We start from the raw sequence: 17,991 nt of genomic DNA on the forward strand, positions 1-17,991 counted from the left end.
TGATTTATAACATAGATGACTTTCCAGTATTAAAATATGTAAAATGGTTAATATTTTTGCATCAATTACAGAGTAAGGGTTATTAAAAGAAATGTATTTACAGGAAAAGTGAAATCATGTTACCGCTACTTGTCTGAAGGAGTTTTATAGGGCATAAATTAAGTTTAGTTTCAACTGAGCCAAGAATCTGTTCAAACGACTGGAAGATGTTGTGTCTCGGAGTAAAATAAGATTAACAAGACACTACAAATGTGTTCACCCCCTGAATGACACACAGTATGCATGACCTGTTGCATCACCACTATAGACACTCAATCTTTATCATTGTATTCTTGACACATTCTCAGCCAATAAAAAACAGGAATGAGTGAGGCAACGGAGTGTGACCTGTTGCATAAAAGTTTCCATGTCTGCGGAAAATGCTGGATTAATACATGAGTGTCTGCTCAGAGGGTTTAAAGACATAGTGTTTGACAGGGATACTCAGGTTTTCTTTGTGTAAACAAATTATTATAACAAGGGCGGTCAAAGGTAATCAGTGAGGAATGTTTGCTTTCCCATTTCATCGGAAGGGTGTTGTCTGACTTCAGCAATTTCAACACTATCTTTGAATAAACTAAGCTGCGGTTTAAAAAGTGGGTTTACTCTGGATTAACAACACTTTCATTACTTAGAAAGAGCCTTTTCTTACAGAGACTGATCATTACGTTAGAAACAAATAAAATAAGTGATTGAAGTTTAAATCTCCAAATTGTTAAGATAAATAAGCCTGCTCTTACCTGATGTTTGTAGAAAGTCTCACTGTGGTTAGGCAGTGTTAGCTGATGTGAGAGCCACTGATGTTTAGAGGTGCTCCAAACATCTCATAGGCAGTTCTCAGTGCTCACTGGTCAGGTATAAAGCAGGTCCAGCTGTTAAGGCCCTCCCCCTTCAGAGGAACACCCTCCTCTCCTCCCTGCAGGGAGCAACGACCGGAGATCCCTTTGCACTGATCTCAGGATGCCAGGAATTCCTGCAGATTTCCTCAGCACAGAACCATTGTGCTCTTAAACAATAACAAGCAGGCAGATTGATACTTTCTTACTGTACCATAGGTGAGCATATTTGCTAAACTGACAATCATTTAATCAAAGCTCACATAACGAGTTGAACCTTTTCTAAGTCTTAAAGATTATTCTGGCAAAATACAGGAGTCTCTCTGAACTCTCTGTGTCTGTTATTGATGTACAGTAAGTGATTTTTCTTTTAAAAACTTAAAGTGAGCAGGGATGCTTATCTTCTTTATCAAACCAGCAGGTTTTGACATGCTGGTGGTGGTTTCAGAGAGCATTGTCTTTGTGTGTTAACATCCCTCAGGTTTGGCAGGCTTGCAACTGAGAGTAGAGATTTGACAGAGCGGTGACGGATTGATGGGCTTTGAATCCTTACATAAAAATCCATTGTGTAACAAAAAAAACAACCTGGACTATAAGGACCTGTGAAATGTTCCCGGATCCAGATGCAGACACGTGTCATGTTGAAACATTGACGTTGATAAATGAATTATGTGCAAGTGCAGGTGGAATCATTTTGTCCAGGTGGCTCCATCAGGTGACAATGAAATTCCTCTCAATCACGCGTCAATTCTTTCAAATAATGACTTTGTTTTTCTATCAAATTAAATAGACAAATAGTATCCGTATTGTAAATGGCTGGATACATCAGAAAATATCACTTGTGCAACAGACATATAGTTAACATTCATGTTAAAAAGTCATAAATAATAATCGTAAACATTTAGTTTCCAGCAAGTTGCCTCTCAAAATTATAACACAACCTGGCAATCGAGTGATTCATTTGCCACGAGGGGAAAAGTGGGTAGATTACACAACTCAAAAATCAATCAAGCCAACACTTTTATGGCTACCAACTGCTTTATCTCAAAACCCATTTTCTTTATAAGCTGACACTTACATTTCTGCAACAGAATCCTCAAACTCAGGGTGCTTTTGTTAATTTGGGCGGGGTGACCCACAGCAAATGCAGCAACACACCTTTGTGTTACTTGGAACCCGATTGTTAAATTCTTCAGGGGTAGCAGGGCAAATCCAACCCTGACTTTGGGTTGATTGGTCTTTTGAACAAAAGTGAAAATCAGCGGTAGCAATTATTACTAACATTTAAATCTTGGCAAATGCTGATGAGAAGAAATGTGCAATACTGAACATGAGTGGTTTCAGAGATTAACAAATGTCAACTAGAATTGGTCACCATGGTTTATGGACCTCAAGGGTTAATACAAATACCACCAGCTAATCCCATCAGCTTTTAGGACTATTTGTGTTCTATTAGTTTAAGAAAATAACATTTTGAGGCTAAAGAAACACAATAATATGCAAATACAGTATAACATAACGTCTGTGTACCAACACGTAAATGTGTCTTTTGACTTGCTAATTGAAAGTTGCATCTGCATACTCTACTTTACTTACTTTTGTTTGTGCCCAAGAACCTGCAAAAACCTGTCCAGACCTGTGTTTTACAATTCAGTGAAAGCATGGCTGATGTCTGGCAAGTAATTAGTCAGTGAAAAATTCAGGTTTATTTAAACAAGCTGTAATGGTAAACAAGAATACACAGGCTTATAAAGATAAAGGGTGTGTGCCTAAATTTAATATATTGACAGTCACATAGAAGCAATTACTTACCGCATGTTCCTCTTTGTGTCAAATTGTAAATTGTAGCAGTCTGGGTGGTATATTATTGTTTTATAGCATGTGATTTACAGAAGCGATGTGCTTTAGTACATGTGTTATGTTGGATTAAGAGACAGAATAAGCATTTGTTCATCTTGGATTCCAGTGATGGAATGAAACACAGAAAATTCACTCAAGTACAGTTTTGAGTTAGTTTTGCGTTTCTTAAGTATCGATTTAATACAATTTAATAAAGGACATATTTATTATATTGAATTTTCACTCTATCGGAAGGCTATAATGACTATGCATAAACATTTTACATAATACATAAACCATTATTAAAAGTTCTCGAAGTGAATACATGACTGCTGCTTAATGCTTAAATAATAATATTTTTTATGATATTATGACATCCTGAAATGTGCCATTCTGTATAATAGGTACTTATTATATTTCTGGCCACTTGGAGGGAGCAGAAACAATCTGTGAACACAACGACGACATGTTATCACAGCGGTTGCCTATAAATATGCCAGCAGACACAAAGCTATGTTGGCATTAATGCTGGTCTTGATTGTGATCACTTGACCTAAACGTCCAATTACAACTCTCGATTTAGCTCTGTTTTGTCTTAAAAAACATTGATAATAGTCCTATTATATACCTAATAATAATAATAATAATAATAATATATAAGTTATTTATACAGCACTTTTCAAAACAGAGTCACTAAGTGCTTACATGCAACAAAGCATGCAGTCAAAATTCCCCAAACCCACCCAATAAAATATAGAGCGTATAGAGTGAAAGAAAGTAAAACAAATATAACATGGATGTTGAGGAAAACAGAGTGTTGTCATCATTAGTTAAAAGCTTTAATAAAAGTTGAGTTTTAAGAAGTGATTTAAGGATGTCAATGATTCTACCAGCCTCAGATTCTTGGGCAGGGAGCGCTGCAAAGCTCTGACGGAGAAAAGCTCGGTCATCATTTGTTTTTTAGCCTAGTTTTGGGAGCAGCCAGCAGAGCCCTACCCGAGGATCTGAGGATATGTCGTGCCTGAAAACAGTATTTTAGAAATTGGTCTAAAATTGTTAAAATCCAGAGGGTTTAAGTTTGGCTTTTTGATGAATAGATTGACTAATGCATGCTTAAGGCAGGGTGGGACACAACCACAGGATAATGATCTATTTTAAATGGATAAAATTGTGGGACCAACACTGTTAAAAACCTCTTTTAGGAATTTGGCAGGTAGTACTTAAGTTCGCTGATTGTTTCCTTAAAATCGCAAATGAGAGAACGGTTGAATGAGGAAGAGCCTTTCACTTTTCTTCGATGCACTTGCAACTACTCTTTCAAAAAGGATGGATGAGTTCTTTATTTTTAAAGTCCTGTATTTTGTTTGTACTCTACATAACTCTCCTCATATGTCTGTCATTGCCCACTTATAAGCAAAGTATTTCTTGCTTTAGCTCTCCCATTGTTGAAGCTCCTGCAGGATATTGCTTGGTGTTCCGAGCCTGCCTGAAACTAAGGCACCATGCCAGGAATGTTTCTCAATTGTGCGTTCTTGCCAGCGCCGCACCCAGCTCACTCTGCTGAAAGTCCCCACATTCCTTTCCTCATTAATATCTGTCCAGCTTTCTTTAGAAGCATCAGTACGTAAAATCCCAAGATTATGTGCAGAGGTTCAGATTATTTAAAAGCATAATGACTCTTTATTGACAACAACTTTCCTTGCTAAGCTCTCCAGTGATTGCATGCAAACTCTGTCTCCTTATCCTTACCCTAACTGCCACTTTATTTCTAATCACAATTACTAACCTGAAACTAACCCCCAGGCTAGACATGATGGCAAATCATCATGACTAAACTCCAACTTCATAAAACATTATAAATTAAACCTGATTGTGCTTGTAATTTGAAAAGATTGATGCTTGTTGTTTATGCTCTAAAGCAGGGGTGGTCAACCCGCGGCACTCGAGCCGCATGCGGCTCTTTGCCCAGTCTCATGCGGCTCCTCAGCTCATATGGAATTTTAATTGTGTGGGGGTTTTTTGCGCATATGTATCCAAGTTCAAAAAGGGTTAACGACACACAAGTTCCAGGCCAATCGTTACACAGAGTTTTCGAAACAGAAGTGCTTTAGCCAATCAGAATGCAGATCCTGCAGTACAGGAGGCGGGTTCTACTGCACTCGCGATGTGACAGGGAAGGGAGAGATCTACCTGCTTCTGAACGGCGAAAATAGAACTCAGATAAAACCGTAGTAACTCAATACAAAGTTGTCAAAACGGTAACACTTTGCAGTTGTAGTTGTGTGAGAGGGCCTGCTCACGGAAAGCTGGCCACCGACACAGAAGGACTCCCGAGTTGCTGAATCGCCTTAACGAAATGAATGAGAGAAAGTGCATCTCTGTCAGCAGAGCTTCTGCCAGACATATGGTCAAAGTTGAGATAGTTATCATGCGAGGATAATGAACTAAAATACACTCCATTTAAATGACTGTCATGAAGCAGTATTTGAACCAACCTTAGTCATGGGATTGTTTTAAATACAAACATTTAAATATTGTAAGCCAGATTTGTAAAGGATTGCTCAACGCAATGAATGCCAACTTAGTTCAAAGAAGCAACATGCAGTAATATAAAAATAGTTTTCACATGATTAAGTGAGAGTGTGTGTGAGGCAGTGCACACAATCTTAATGGCTGAAAATAACTGGCCTCTAGTCTTAATACTGATTTCTGTCAATATCATGGTGTGTGACATTTACAAGAAATCTGGCTGAGCAGAGGTATGTGTGTCTGTCTGTGTGACAGAGTGTGTCTCTATTGGAGTGTGTGTCTTTGAGTGTGTGTATGTGTCTGTGTGTCAATTATTGTACATTTTTAGATTTTCATTTTCTATGTGTGAGAGATAGAGAGGGGCACAGAGGAATAGAGTGAGGGAGCACACCAGTTGCGTAGCTATACCTATTTTAGGTGAACTTCAGCCCACCTAAAAACAATTAAATCCCACCCAAATGAAGATTTTGAAATTGAAAAGAAACATTTATATATATTTTTTTATGTCTCACATTAGTGTTGAGAGTTGTGCCCCCTCCCCTTACCAAGACCACACAGTTCTATTGTGTAGCCTCTTAATTTTGCTCTCAAAGTGCACCAGAAGCATGCAATTCACTTTAAAATGTTTTTAAAAATCTGCCGGGTAAGCATGCCCCCGGACCCCCCTGGAGGATGTGAAGTCCACCCCACTCAAACTTCAAAACTAGCTATGCCCCTGGAGCACACAGAAAGGGTGAGAGCAAAAGAGAAAGGGCAAGAGAGAAGTGGGGGGACATACATCCATGATGTGTGTATGATGTGGCTCTTTGCTGTAACACAGTCAAATAATTGTCTCTTCGTCTCTGACTGGTTGGCCACCCCTGCTCTAAAGGTTTCTGTTGGAGTGGAGTCAGTGTGGGTAGTTTCTGCTCTTTCTGGCCACCTTCCAGGTCTAATACACCCACCAAACACTGACTTCCTGTTTACCATGGCCCAGCAGTTTCTGGCAAGTAAAGACTGTGTTTTTGCTCTCCCTCCTGTGTCTTTGTGGTGAGATCACAAAGATACATGTGTGGTTTCAAGGTTTCAAGGTTTCAAGGTTTTATTTGTCATATGCACAGCAGATACAACGTATATGTTGGCAATGAAAATCTTATGTCGCGTGCTCCTCCAACAACTCAACATACATGGTTCAAATAAGATAAATAAAAGAGTGCAAGAGTTTCAGCCGATTATTAATGATGTTAATGAACGTGATAAGAAAAACTTCATAGTGTGGATAATTATATTATAGTATGTTGTGGAAATCCTATTAAATCATGTTGTGAAAATATGAAAATATGAATAGTATGGGATGTCCAAGATAGTAATGTGTAGTAGGACAAAAACAATAACAAAATAAAGTTAACCCAATTACAACCCAGAATTTTAAAGTAGCATTATTCATTTATTTCAGTATCTTGCATAATACTGATCCACACGCTTCATGTGTCAATGTCACAATTGGGAGTAACAATCAGGGTCGATCAGCGTCCCCTAGCAACGGTCTACATAGCAGCAGTCTCAACCACTTCTCCAATGTCAACCAGCGCTTGGAGGAAGGTGTCAAGAAACATGGTCCACTCCACAGAGACCTTGCCAAAACACAAATGAAGCGAGATGCTGAAGCGATTGAACTTGTCCTCAAATGGTTTGAGGAGATCAACCCATTTGACCAAGATTCAGACAAGGAGTTGCTTGTGTCTTTCTCGACAGGATTCACAAGCACAAGAGATGACCCAGTTAATGCAGAGGGAGGAGCTGAAGTATGGAGGGAGATGCAGATAAAGCTGGATGGACAGTCAGCCACATCGACCATGGAGGTGAAGTTGAATCATTGTGGTCTTTGATGGCTATAGCAGATCGCCAAAAGATCATGACCACATCAGACGTACCAAGAAGTCATGCTGTGATCTCCAGATAAGATACATTGGACACCAAGAGAAAAGTTCTTCGACAATACTCATAACAAGAGTGAGCTCATCACCTCCTCTCTTCAACATTCCGAAAACTTCACATCACTGCCGAGCAGTGTCACAATGATGCTGACACTTCAATTGTGAGAGAGACATTGGCTGCTGCTAGAGATGGCTCTGTTGAGGTCAGTAACATTTGTGTACACATTTTACTTTCATCAGCGATGGTTACTTTGAAAAGAAGAGTATTCACATTGCATAATAACTTGACAATGGTTATCTGTTTTTGCATAGTTCAATAAAATTGCATATCTTGTTCTATTTTCAGGTGCAGGCAGAAGACGCAGATGTGCTGGTAATGCTGGTGCACCATAGCTCAAGCACAAACCATCCAATCTTCTTAACCACATCTAAGGGCTCCTATGATGTCAGGAGAGTCTGAGAAGCTCTCTCTGAAAGACAGACACGCTACCCCTGCTCTTTTGTCGTGCCTTCCCTGGTTATGATACGGTTTCTGCAATTGCTGGCCATGGGAAAACAGCATGTGACAGGTTATAATAATAACAATAATAATACATTTTATTTCTATTGCACTTTGCATTTGAAACAAATCTCAAAGTGCATTTTTTGAAGGTTTGTGCAGGGGATATCGATGAACACATGGACATCTTCCTTGACACACAGGCTACAAAGGAAGATGTGATTCAAGCTGGTACAGCCTTCTTTCAGTGCAGTTACCATGCACCAGGTACGAGTTTGGGTTCAATTCGATACAGCTTGTTCTCACAGAAAGCGGGAGCTGGGGTGATCAAACCAGAGACTCTGCCTCCAACAGAGGGTGCAGTTCCACAGCACTCTCTCTGTCGTACATACAAACCCGGGACTGGATCCTTCTTGAGATCATGTCTTTGGACCCTAGTGACTATGGGTGGACATTAGGTGTTCAGGGGTATGAGACAGTTCCAACACTAGACCCCATGGCTCCTGTGGAGCTTCTCTAGTTTACAGCCTGCAATTGCAATGGAGATTGCAGTGACTGCCGGTGCAGCTGCAAAAAGTCTGGAACCCTTTATTAGTGAATAGTGGCTAAAATGCAGTGAGTGGGAAAAGTGGGGGTGGCTGTTTTTGCACTAAGGAGTGGTTTTGGTGAAAAACGAATGCTTGCAATCAACTCAGAATCATGAAAAACCCCTAGTTTGACCCGTCACAAGTTAATTAAAGCCAGATTTAACATTTTCGATTTTGCAGAAATCGGTTATGGGTACCCCAACTTTGAGCAATTTTTTTAGGAGGTTTCCCACAGGAGTTGAATTTCAACATTTTAAGACATGATATTACACACCTTCCTAAACACATTGGTGAAGAAATTTCTTGGTAGCCTAAGGATTTAGTTCCTAGATTTGCATATGTTGCCCTCACTAAACATTGTGTGTGGTGAACACAATTATAATAAAAGAATAAGAAAATCCCAAGGTCAAAGGTCATAGAAAAGTTTGTGTCATGGGCTATGTTTCCATTCAGTTTAAACATTCCCAAAACCCCAGGACACAGATGATTCGTTTCCATGAAGTTTACTGGGAATCAAACAACGGTAAAGCAGAAAGCTAACTTTAGCACTAACTTAGCCTAGCAACACAATTAGCGTCTTAGCCGTCTGAATATACTCGCAAACTCAAAATACTTGACGACTTAATGCTATAACATGCATTAATACTTACAGACTTTGCCTTAGCAAAGAGAGAGAAAGAAAAGCCTTTAACTGAGGAGCTGATGACTGGGTGTGCTCACGCAACTGTATCTGATGGCATGGCAAATGTACTTCCTGTCACCCAGCATGCACTGCTTATATATTGCCATGGGTTGCGAAAATAAACAAATTGCATTAAACTATGATAGCAGAGTAACAAACACATTTCTAAAAGGCATAACAGTTTGATACATCATCAAAACTTACATTTCAAAGTATACTATTAAAAGACTCATTTAAAAGAAAGTGTGTTGTAAATACAAATCAATGTAAAGGAATACATTATTAAATACATTCATAGTATAGTATGTCATAAAAATATCAGAAATATTATTTCATGACAAATATAACACAAATATAGTCACTCTACTGTATTATAATTTAATAATATTTATAAAAATCATACAAGTCATAAGAAAATACGCAATGAAAATGTCATAGTATCATACGTCATGATTGTATAATCTAATACTGCTTTAAAAATGCATACAGTGCAACAAAATGAAATGGCATAGTATAGTATCTTGTAAAAAGAACTCATAAAAAGAGGACTCTGTAAACGCTTATTATCTGTTGACTGTTGAATGACTTAAATTGGGCAACATGTCCTCAAACACTCAACAAGTGCTGCATTCCAGCACCGCACAGGACAGGTTTTATCAGCGCGTTATCTCCGGCACACCCCGCCTCTCTTTTCATATGCAGTCAGACCAAACTAAAGTCGTGGGAGCTTTCTGACTCTGAGCTGCTTATTGGCACATTGTCAAAATGCTCAACCGTTGTTTTCTTAATCCTTACCTATGGGCTGAAATATGTGCCACCAGAAACTGAATTTGAATCATTTATATTTGAATTTGAATTTATTAGTTTGGAACTGAAGTCCAATAAAATTGGATCCTCAATGAAAATTCAACTCTCTCTACATATTCACATTCAGTTCTCACAATTCAAATTCAGTTCTCAAAATTCAATTTCAAGTTACTGTGACAGACATCCGGGTAGTTGAAGGATGCAGAATGAGCAATCGAGCGCAGACACACAGGACTCCTCTTCGGCCAATCAGCACCTATGTTTTTTAAGCACAGTATGCTTTCTACCCGCCATAAAAACGGAGAACTCGCCTTGCCTTGACTGGAGTGAGAATGGATTCGGCTGGGACAAATACGGTAATGGCAATTTAACATATATATTTTAACGATCTTTTGTTTAACTGTTGTTAAGGTTGTAGCTATTTTGTAGAAACATTTCGTTTCGTCAGCGAGCATAAACAAATCATGTTTACAATTACATTAGACAACTAGCACGTTAGCATTGTTTCAGCTAACGTTATCATTTTAGCAACGCTGCAACGCGCGCTGGACCTAGTCTACAAACAGCAGTGCATACAATAACGACACATATTCGTTTTTTACTGTCAGTGAATAGCACCGAGTGAAAGTCAACGTTTTCTTTATATCTAGTGACAGTGATCATGTCGTTAGCTCAGATAAGTACCGGTAAACTTAGTCAGAAGATCTAGAAATAGAAGGCATCATGCTAGCTATCTTGCCAGTCCCACCTGTGACTTGCCTGTCCAACTCCCCAGTCATCTAATACATAGTGTGTCAGTGATTCACAGTGGTATCAGTAAAGAATAGCTCCACTGGATGAAATGGGTTGCATTACTAGATGGTGTATGTTAACAGTTCAAATTGCTTTTGCAGAACATTGTCATTCAGGAGTGCTTGGCCAGACTGAGGGAAAGACTGCAGTGTGCCCTCAACAACAACCCTCCTGATCTTGACTATTTAGAATATATAGTTACCCAAGAGAGGACCTTCATAGATGCAATGGAGAATGTAGCTCTGCCTAATGATATATGTGAAACCCTCCATCAACTGAGCAGTTTGTTTGACTTGCGGAATAAACCTCCCCCCTCAATATCTGTGGTGAGGAGTATAGGTCCCCATGGACGTTTAAGACTACAGGTCACAGAGGACCACCTCCAAAGTCTTCTTCATTTAGGTCTACCTGCCACATGTGGTAGCAGACATTCTTGGAGTCTCAAGAAGAACCATATACAGGAGGATGCAGGAGTACAACATGTCAGTTAGGAGTCTGTATTCCACCATGACTGATGATGCTCTGGATAATGAAGTGAGAGCCATCAAATCTAGACTACCTCATGCTGGATACCAGATTGTCAAGGGGTGTCTTGAAGCAGAGGGCCACCATGTACAATGGACCAGACTCAAGGCCTCTATGCATAGACTTGATACAGAGGGCATCTTATCAAGAATGACAAGTATGGGCTGTGTTGTTCGTCGAAAATACTGTTTTCAAGGCCCACATTTTCTGCAGCACATAGACACCAATCACAAACTCATTAGGTTTGTATATTACATTTGAATATAGCAGAAAATAGTTATCTTTGGAATAATTTTTCTGCGGGTAATTATCCTCTGCTTCTTTCTTTTTAATTAAACCATGTCCTTTTTTCACCAGATATAACATGGTGATATTCGGTGGCATCGATGGCTACTCTAGGAAGGTAAGTTTCCTACTGTAACAAAATACATACTCATGAAAATATTGCTGGTACAATCCATCATTTTTTGGTAGGGTATCCATCTTATGACAATCATCCCATAACTATTATTAGTATAACTAAGTCTGTTTTCCACCCGCTAGATCATGTACCTCAATGCTGGATCCAACAACACAGCAAGCACTGCACTTCAGTATTTTCTGGATGGAGTGAGGAGATTTGGATGGCCTTACAAGTGATTAATGCTGCATTCAATTTATTTAGAATTATGGTTCTCATCGTATCTTTTAAGCAATATAAATGATTTGTCAGCCGTTTATGAAACATGAAATTATCAGGATTTATTCAATGCTGCATTTAGTTTTCATGAACCTGTGTGAGGAAATGATCCAGTATTTTTAGTGAAGGTTTTTTGTGGATTCAGTTGTATGGATACTAATTTCAACATCTAATGTGTTACAGGGTAAGAGGTGACCAGGGTGTTGAAAATGTCAGCATTGCACAGATGATGTTCACTGTGAGAGGCACAGGACATGGAAGCTTTATAAGTGGAAAAAGCGTGCACAACCAGAGGTGAAGTATTCCTTTTGCAATAATTATTATTATCAAATTACCTCAAGATCCAAGTAGGTACATGGCATGTGCTGTTGTTATTGCCCTTCAGTGTGATATTTACTGCAGTTGAATTGCTGTTTGGCTATACTTTTTTAGTTTGATTGACCCTTGGGGAACTTTTCTATGTATGAATTGTAGAATCGAACGTCTATGGAGGGACGTTTGGACAGGAGTTACACACATTTACTATGACGTATTACACAACCCGGAGGAAGATGGATCCCTCGACATCTCGGATAACCTTCATCTCTTCTGTGCTCAGTACACCTTCCTCCCCCGACTCAAGGCTGATTTGGCCAAGTTTTCTGCTGGATGGAATGATCATCCTATCAGGACAGAGGGCTTCTTCTACTACCAGCTATGGGAGCTTGGGATGCTGCAGCACCCCATCAGAGAGCCTGAGATGTCTCAGGAAAATGTGGCAGTTGAGTAATAATGGCAATGATGTTGTTGTCCTGCCTTTAACTATATGTTTTTCAATCTACATACTGATAATACTATCTTCTGTTCGTTTTAGGGTCTCCAAATTGAGCATATTGATTGGGAGAGCTCAGTGCTCTCTCATGACAACTCTGCCAACCCAGGTGTTACCGTGCCAGAAATTGAATGTCCATTGAAGACCGAGGACATTGAAGCTCTATGTCTTGCCGTTGATCCCCTTTCTCATTCAATTAGTTTTGGAAGAGACATTTATTTGACCACGCTTGCACATGCCTTGTACCTACTTCACCATCATTGACAGTCGTGTACCAATCCGAGAAACTAATTGAAACTAAATAAATAACAAAATGTTGTATTTTGCTTCCAAACTTTTTTTATCGGACACACACATTCATTCTGTCAAGAACACAGTGAAGGACATCTTCATATTTGAAACAGCAACATTTCACCTATACCTGATGAAATGCCTGCCCTAGATGGAAGGCCTCTATCACCACTTGTTTGAACTCAGTATAAGTTTGCATATGCTTAACAGGCAGGCGGATTGTATTACTGCATGCGGCGACTGTTGGGTAGCAAACAGTATGTACACCATACTGGATGTTACAGGTGTGATTGAACTGCACACAGACTCTGAAGTTTATCTTCTCTTCTGGTAAGACAGGAATGTGGCCCTGTCCTGTGAGCCACTGGAGAAATGTACTGGGGGACAGGTGACCTGGATAGTCACCCACCTCTGGATGTTCACCTTTTCAGAGACATAAAGCAAACAATCATATAAATGAAATATTGGACATGGTTTACCTGTCCCAGCACAGAGGTAGAATTTGGAAATCTAATCTGACATAAGTGTACTTACAATGATAATGTAATCTACATAGAAACTTCATGAGATGTGTAAGACAAACTAAGTACACAGAGTTTACAAGAAGAAAATTAAATGAGCAATTACATGCTTCCAGCTCCTGCAAGAAGTCCTGTAGATGGTTCATAACGCTCACTTCCACCTGTTCTTGGTTGGAGCCCTTCTCACTGAACTCAGGATGGCACACCGCAAAGACGAAGTCAGCATCAGCCTGAGAGAAACAATGTATCGTTAGAGCTAGAGAGTTAATGAATAGAGCAAGCGGCACTGGGTGAGAACAAAGCCAATGAATGAGAGAAATAAACTGTCAGTGTCAGTCAAAACAGACACACTGACAGCAGAGGAGAGACGGAGAATTGGTATTTGAAATAAGCTGAGTTTAGGACTTGGAATCACTATTGGTAGTAAAAAGTGATATCAGTACTGTACATACCTACTAAAGCCTACATCTATTAACTCACCTTCACCTCCACACCAGGGACAAAGAGTGGTTGACAGATGTTTGAGTATTGGCTCATAAGATCAGCGAGACCATAAAGTTTCAGACCTTCATGTAGCTGGGAGAGAAGGGGCAGCAGCCGAAGTATGGCATGAAGAACAACAGCACTAAAATATAGAAGGGAAAAAGAAATGCTGTACAGACTGGTAGGCAATGCCTTCTTTTGTCGCTTCCATTGAGCAAGGCCTCACTCCACCAAATGGGATCTTGATACAGTGAGAGGAAATTCTTCCTCGTTGTTAACAGCAGCAGAGATGGCATGCAGAACGTCATCAAGGCTGATGGAGAAATAAATACCTGTTAGGCAGTGTGATTCTGGAAAGTGTATATTGTCTTGTTGTCTTGCATTGTTATGCTTTCTCTATTGTGTGTGAGTATTAGCAGATTTGTGTAATTTACTTTTTTGTTGCTTCTGTAGGGTCATAGCTTACAGGTGATCCCTGGATTCTTTGACATGATAAGAGTTACTTGGCCCCAAAAGCTTGAGAGCCTTAGGTTATTGACTGTTGAAGGAGACTGTAGAAGCGTACAAACCTAGAAATGCTCATCTTGTGTTTTGAGGTTGAAGGAATGAAGTCAGCTTTGCTGAAATGACAAAACACAAGTATGAAGTTGAGAGTGAAACCCATATCCTCTGAACTTAAAATGTAAAAAGGTGTACAATAAACTCAGTACAGAAGTCACATATGAAAGTTTAAGTTAAAAGGTGGATTTTTCTAAGGAAGTAATTTTGTTATGGTCAGGACTAACTGATCAATAAAAATCATATGGCAGTGACAACCAAAGGAGAAAAAATAGCCTTTATGGTAACAGCACAGTCAATTTAAAGGTATTAAATCCAACTGGTCAATACATTCATCCATTGGTGGGAAGACAGATGCTTGGAGGGATATCCCTAACTAAAATACTACAATATCTTGACATATTTTCTAAATTGTGCTAAAAGATTCAGTTACCTCTCTCCACACTGGCTTGCATGTGCCTCCAGCTCATTGGGAGGAAAATTCTGGCCACAGATTGGGCACACAGTCTGCAACGAGAATCACTTCAATGTTTAACATAAAAGGTGGAGACAAGAATACCTCAAAAAGGAATGAAATTGTGATGTGTCTGCAAATATTCATTTTGCTTGATTGCATATATCTGTTGTTATTCATCTTTCAACAGATGTTTTTGCATAATCTGTTAATTAATTAACACAGCCTAATTGAAAATATAGCTTAACTACCTTAAATATCCACATTACATCAGGTGGAACTGGCCACTACACAAGTCATGACTAAATCCAACTGTAATGGTGAGGCTCCTCTTTGTTCTCTTAAGACATTGTATTCAAGCTGAATGGTGCAACATGTCAAGGGGAAAGGTGACTTATGTGGTTAGATTGACATTTTGTTCTTTGAGCCTAACTTCCCTGTCAGACTCCCTGTCCCTGTCAGGTGCTAAAGGGGCTGATGTTTGCTTTTTGTCATGGATGGTTAGGGTGTTGAGAGAATTCTCTGTAGGTCTATGGGAAAGGTGATTCTACACAAAAATGGCAACTGACAATTTCAGTAAGCGGTGGTGAAAAAGATATGATCTACAGTACAAACTTGTGTCACGTCTGTAATTGTGTAATATGTCCCTTTGTCCAAACACTTTTTTAACCCAACCAAAATACCACTGATGCTTGAAAAGGTACCAATTATGTCACCTTTTGATTTGAGTTTACCTCAAAGTCTTCCATATCTGGTTTGGGGTGCCTGTAATCCGGGTCTTCATCACTAATCTGATGAAGGAGAGTAGCAAGTTCTCATTTATTATATGAAGACGGTCTATGAAGTGAGTATTATGCAAGCAACATTCACAATGTTGGACCTGAGGAAGATCCTGATGGAGCAAAACGTTGTCCATTAGAGATATCTAGTAGCAAGCTTAAAAGTGTGCGGTAGTCGTTTCTGTGTTTTACAGAGTAAAGCTATTTGTAATATAACGTGATCTCCCAACATTATCCATACAACGGGTCTGTACATACCTCCTGTGGAGAAGTATCTGAAATCTTGCATGTTTCAACATGCAGCGGTAGGATCTGTAATGGATAGCTGGTGTGACAGGAGTGGCACATTGCCTTTGGCATACTGGAAAAGGACGTGGAGTCAGGAGGCAGTGGTTGAGTGTTTAGTTCCTCCTGTATTGGAGCAATATATAGGACACCCTTTCCGCCTACACTTGCCGTCTTCAGCATTAGCCCAGTATATCCACTGTCCTCAGGAGACACCATGTATAGTTTTCTAGCACCCCAACCTCCTAACAAGAAAAGTTATTTAATAGTTGAATTCTATTGAAATGTGACAGTGCTCATCACTCATGATATTGTTCCAAATGATTTTATAACAACATTAGATTAGACATTGGTTCTATGTACCGGCTCCTTTGTAAATCAGCCAGCCCCCAGACACACTTTCCAGTTTTGGATATAGATCTTTGAGGGTTGAACACACCTTCAAGAGTAATATAAATTATACCATCATATTGATAAAAGAACATTGGTTTTGATGGTGGACTATATTAAAATATTATATGACAAAAAAAAAAAGATTGTCAATCTTGCCTCACCTCATCATGGGTGTAGTTTTCTGGTATCAGCGTGGACCTGCGTCCCAAACCAGCTTGCAGATGAAAAACTTCTTCAGTCCCTTTCGGAGTACGCTCAGAAAGCTTGGGTAAGAGATAAAATGTCATTTGTGTCTCTTTGACTGGCGTGAAGTGGTTGGAAGGCCCTCGAACGCACCTGCGCTTTCCCTTTGCTCCAAAAAGGGCAGGAAAAGACCTGTGATGATGAGAATGTTTTAACTTTACAGTACAAAATAAATGAATGTAAGGGACAAGTCAGTCTGACAAAGTAACCAAATACAGTGAAGGACCTTGTCATTTCTGTGTGGACACTGGGTCGGCAATCTCTCCCTCTTTCCTGACTCCTTCCCTGTCTGCTAGAATGACACCAAGATCTTTCAGAAGATGCATCACATTATTTTATGCGGAATAGTCAACATTTAAATGAACAGGGTACAATGTCTCAGAGGTCAAATGATTGAATTGTTATACATGTTAATCTGGGTGTGTGTTATTTGTTGTGAAACTAGACACATCACCTTGGAGTCTCTGGGGCAGTTTGCTGTTGGGCACTGGACCCAACAGGAGTGGCTCTGTGTTGGGCACTGGGCCCAACAGGACCAGGGGAAGGTGTTGCATTTGTGAGCAAATTTAGGAGGTGTCTTGCTGAATTGACTGCTTCTGAGATGTCTCCCTGTCAAAAGTATAAAAATGGAGCAGTAGGTTGGAAGAGCTATACAATACATCAACTTAAATAACCCATACAACAATATAAATAACAAATATTACCAAATAAAAAATTACAAAGTGGGATGTTTTCCATATTCCAAAGAAAATATATTGCACAAAGTTATTACGTTAAGATGACTGGGGGGCTGGACAGGCAAGTCACAGGTGGGACTGGCAAGTTAGCTAGCATGATGCCTTCTATTTCTAGATCTTCTGACTAAGTTTACCGGTACTTATCTGAGCTAACGACATGATCACTGTCACTAGATATAAAGAAAACGTTGACTTTCACTCGGTGCTATTCACTGACAGTAAAAACGAATATGTGTCGTTATTGTATGCACTGCTGTTTGTAGACTAGGTACAGCGCGCGTTGCAGCGTTGCTAAAATGATAACTTTAGCTGAAACAATGCTAACGTGCTAGTCGTAAACATGATTTGTTTATGCTCGCTGACGAAACGAAATGTTTCTACAAAATAGCTACAACCTTTAACAACAGTTAAACAAAAGATCGTTAAAATATATGTTAAATTGCCATTACCGTATTTGTCCCAGCTGAATCCATTCTCACTCCAGTCAAGGCAAGGCGAGTTGCCCGTTTTTTTGGCGGGTAGAAAGCATACTGTGCTTAAAAAACATAGGTGCTGATTGGCCGAAGAGGAGTCCTGTGTGTCTGCGCTCGATTGCTCATTCTGCATCCTTCAACTACCCGGATGTCTGTCACAGTAACTTGAAATTGAATTTTGAGAACTGAATTTGAATTGTGAGAACTGAATGTGAATATGTAGAGAGAGTTGA

At 39.5% G+C, this 17,991-nt stretch overlaps 2 protein-coding genes and 1 long non-coding RNA gene across 4 annotated transcripts in view; 1 reads left to right on the forward strand and 2 right to left on the reverse strand.

The window, feature by feature from the left end:
• The window catches only part of LOC134875339 (uncharacterized), a 30,767-nt gene extending 29,913 nt beyond the window's left edge, over positions 1-854 (reverse strand). Inside the window, exon 1 of the long non-coding RNA XR_010167184.1 lies at positions 780-854. This is a non-coding gene — a long non-coding RNA (uncharacterized LOC134875339). The remainder of the gene's footprint in view (positions 1-779) is intronic.
• Positions 855-9,677: 8,823 nt separating this feature from the next.
• LOC134875336 (uncharacterized) lies at positions 9,678-12,838 on the forward strand. Of its 2 annotated transcripts, XM_063899878.1 has the most exons (7): positions 9,678-10,090; positions 10,628-11,293; positions 11,409-11,454; positions 11,595-11,686; positions 11,914-12,024; positions 12,205-12,490; positions 12,584-12,838. In XM_063899878.1, the coding sequence occupies exons 2-7, from the start codon at positions 10,992-10,994 to the stop codon at positions 12,803-12,805; spliced, it is 1,059 nt and encodes a 352-aa protein (XP_063755948.1). In that variant the 5' UTR covers positions 9,678-10,090; positions 10,628-10,991; the 3' UTR covers positions 12,806-12,838. The 2 variants fall into 2 exon arrangements, with proteins under 2 accessions (XP_063755948.1, XP_063755949.1); XM_063899879.1 differs by lacking the exon at positions 10,628-11,293 and having other exon boundaries at positions 9,696-10,090.
• Positions 12,839-12,956: 118 nt separating this feature from the next.
• LOC134875229 (uncharacterized) lies at positions 12,957-16,209 on the reverse strand. The gene is made up of 7 exons (XM_063899703.1): positions 15,886-16,209; positions 15,583-15,639; positions 14,828-14,901; positions 14,406-14,456; positions 13,834-13,978; positions 13,460-13,583; positions 12,957-13,255 (listed from the first exon to the last, which is right to left on the reverse strand). The coding sequence occupies exons 1-7, from the start codon at positions 16,129-16,131 to the stop codon at positions 12,957-12,959; spliced, it is 996 nt and encodes a 331-aa protein (XP_063755773.1). The 5' UTR covers positions 16,132-16,209.
• Positions 16,210-17,991: the final 1,782 nt, after the last annotated feature.

The sequence above is a fragment of the Eleginops maclovinus genome, chromosome 13, assembly GCF_036324505.1.
Source record: "Eleginops maclovinus isolate JMC-PN-2008 ecotype Puerto Natales chromosome 13, JC_Emac_rtc_rv5, whole genome shotgun sequence".
NCBI classification, from domain to species: Eukaryota; Metazoa; Chordata; class Actinopteri; order Perciformes; family Eleginopidae; genus Eleginops; species Eleginops maclovinus.

Excerpts from the sequence above, each read along its gene's own strand:
- LOC134875229 (XM_063899703.1), bottom strand. The coding sequence starts at position 16,131 with ATGGTGTCTCCTGAGGACAGTGGATATACTGGGCTAATGCTGAAGACG. Across the intron at positions 15,640-15,885 it reads CAGATACTTCTCCACAGGAG|ATTAGTGATGAAGACCCGGA; the intron begins GTATGTACAGAC and ends CTCCTTCATCAG. Across the intron at positions 13,256-13,459 it reads CTTGCAGGAGCTGGAAGCAT|GTGAACATCCAGAGGTGGGT; the intron begins GTAATTGCTCAT and ends GTCTCTGAAAAG.
- LOC134875336 (XM_063899878.1), top strand. The coding sequence starts at position 10,992 with ATGCAGGAGTACAACATGTCAGTTAGGAGTCTGTATTCCACCATGACT. Across the intron at positions 11,294-11,408 it reads ACCAATCACAAACTCATTAG|ATATAACATGGTGATATTCG; the intron begins GTTTGTATATTA and ends TTTTTTCACCAG. Across the intron at positions 11,455-11,594 it reads TCGATGGCTACTCTAGGAAG|ATCATGTACCTCAATGCTGG; the intron begins GTAAGTTTCCTA and ends TCCACCCGCTAG.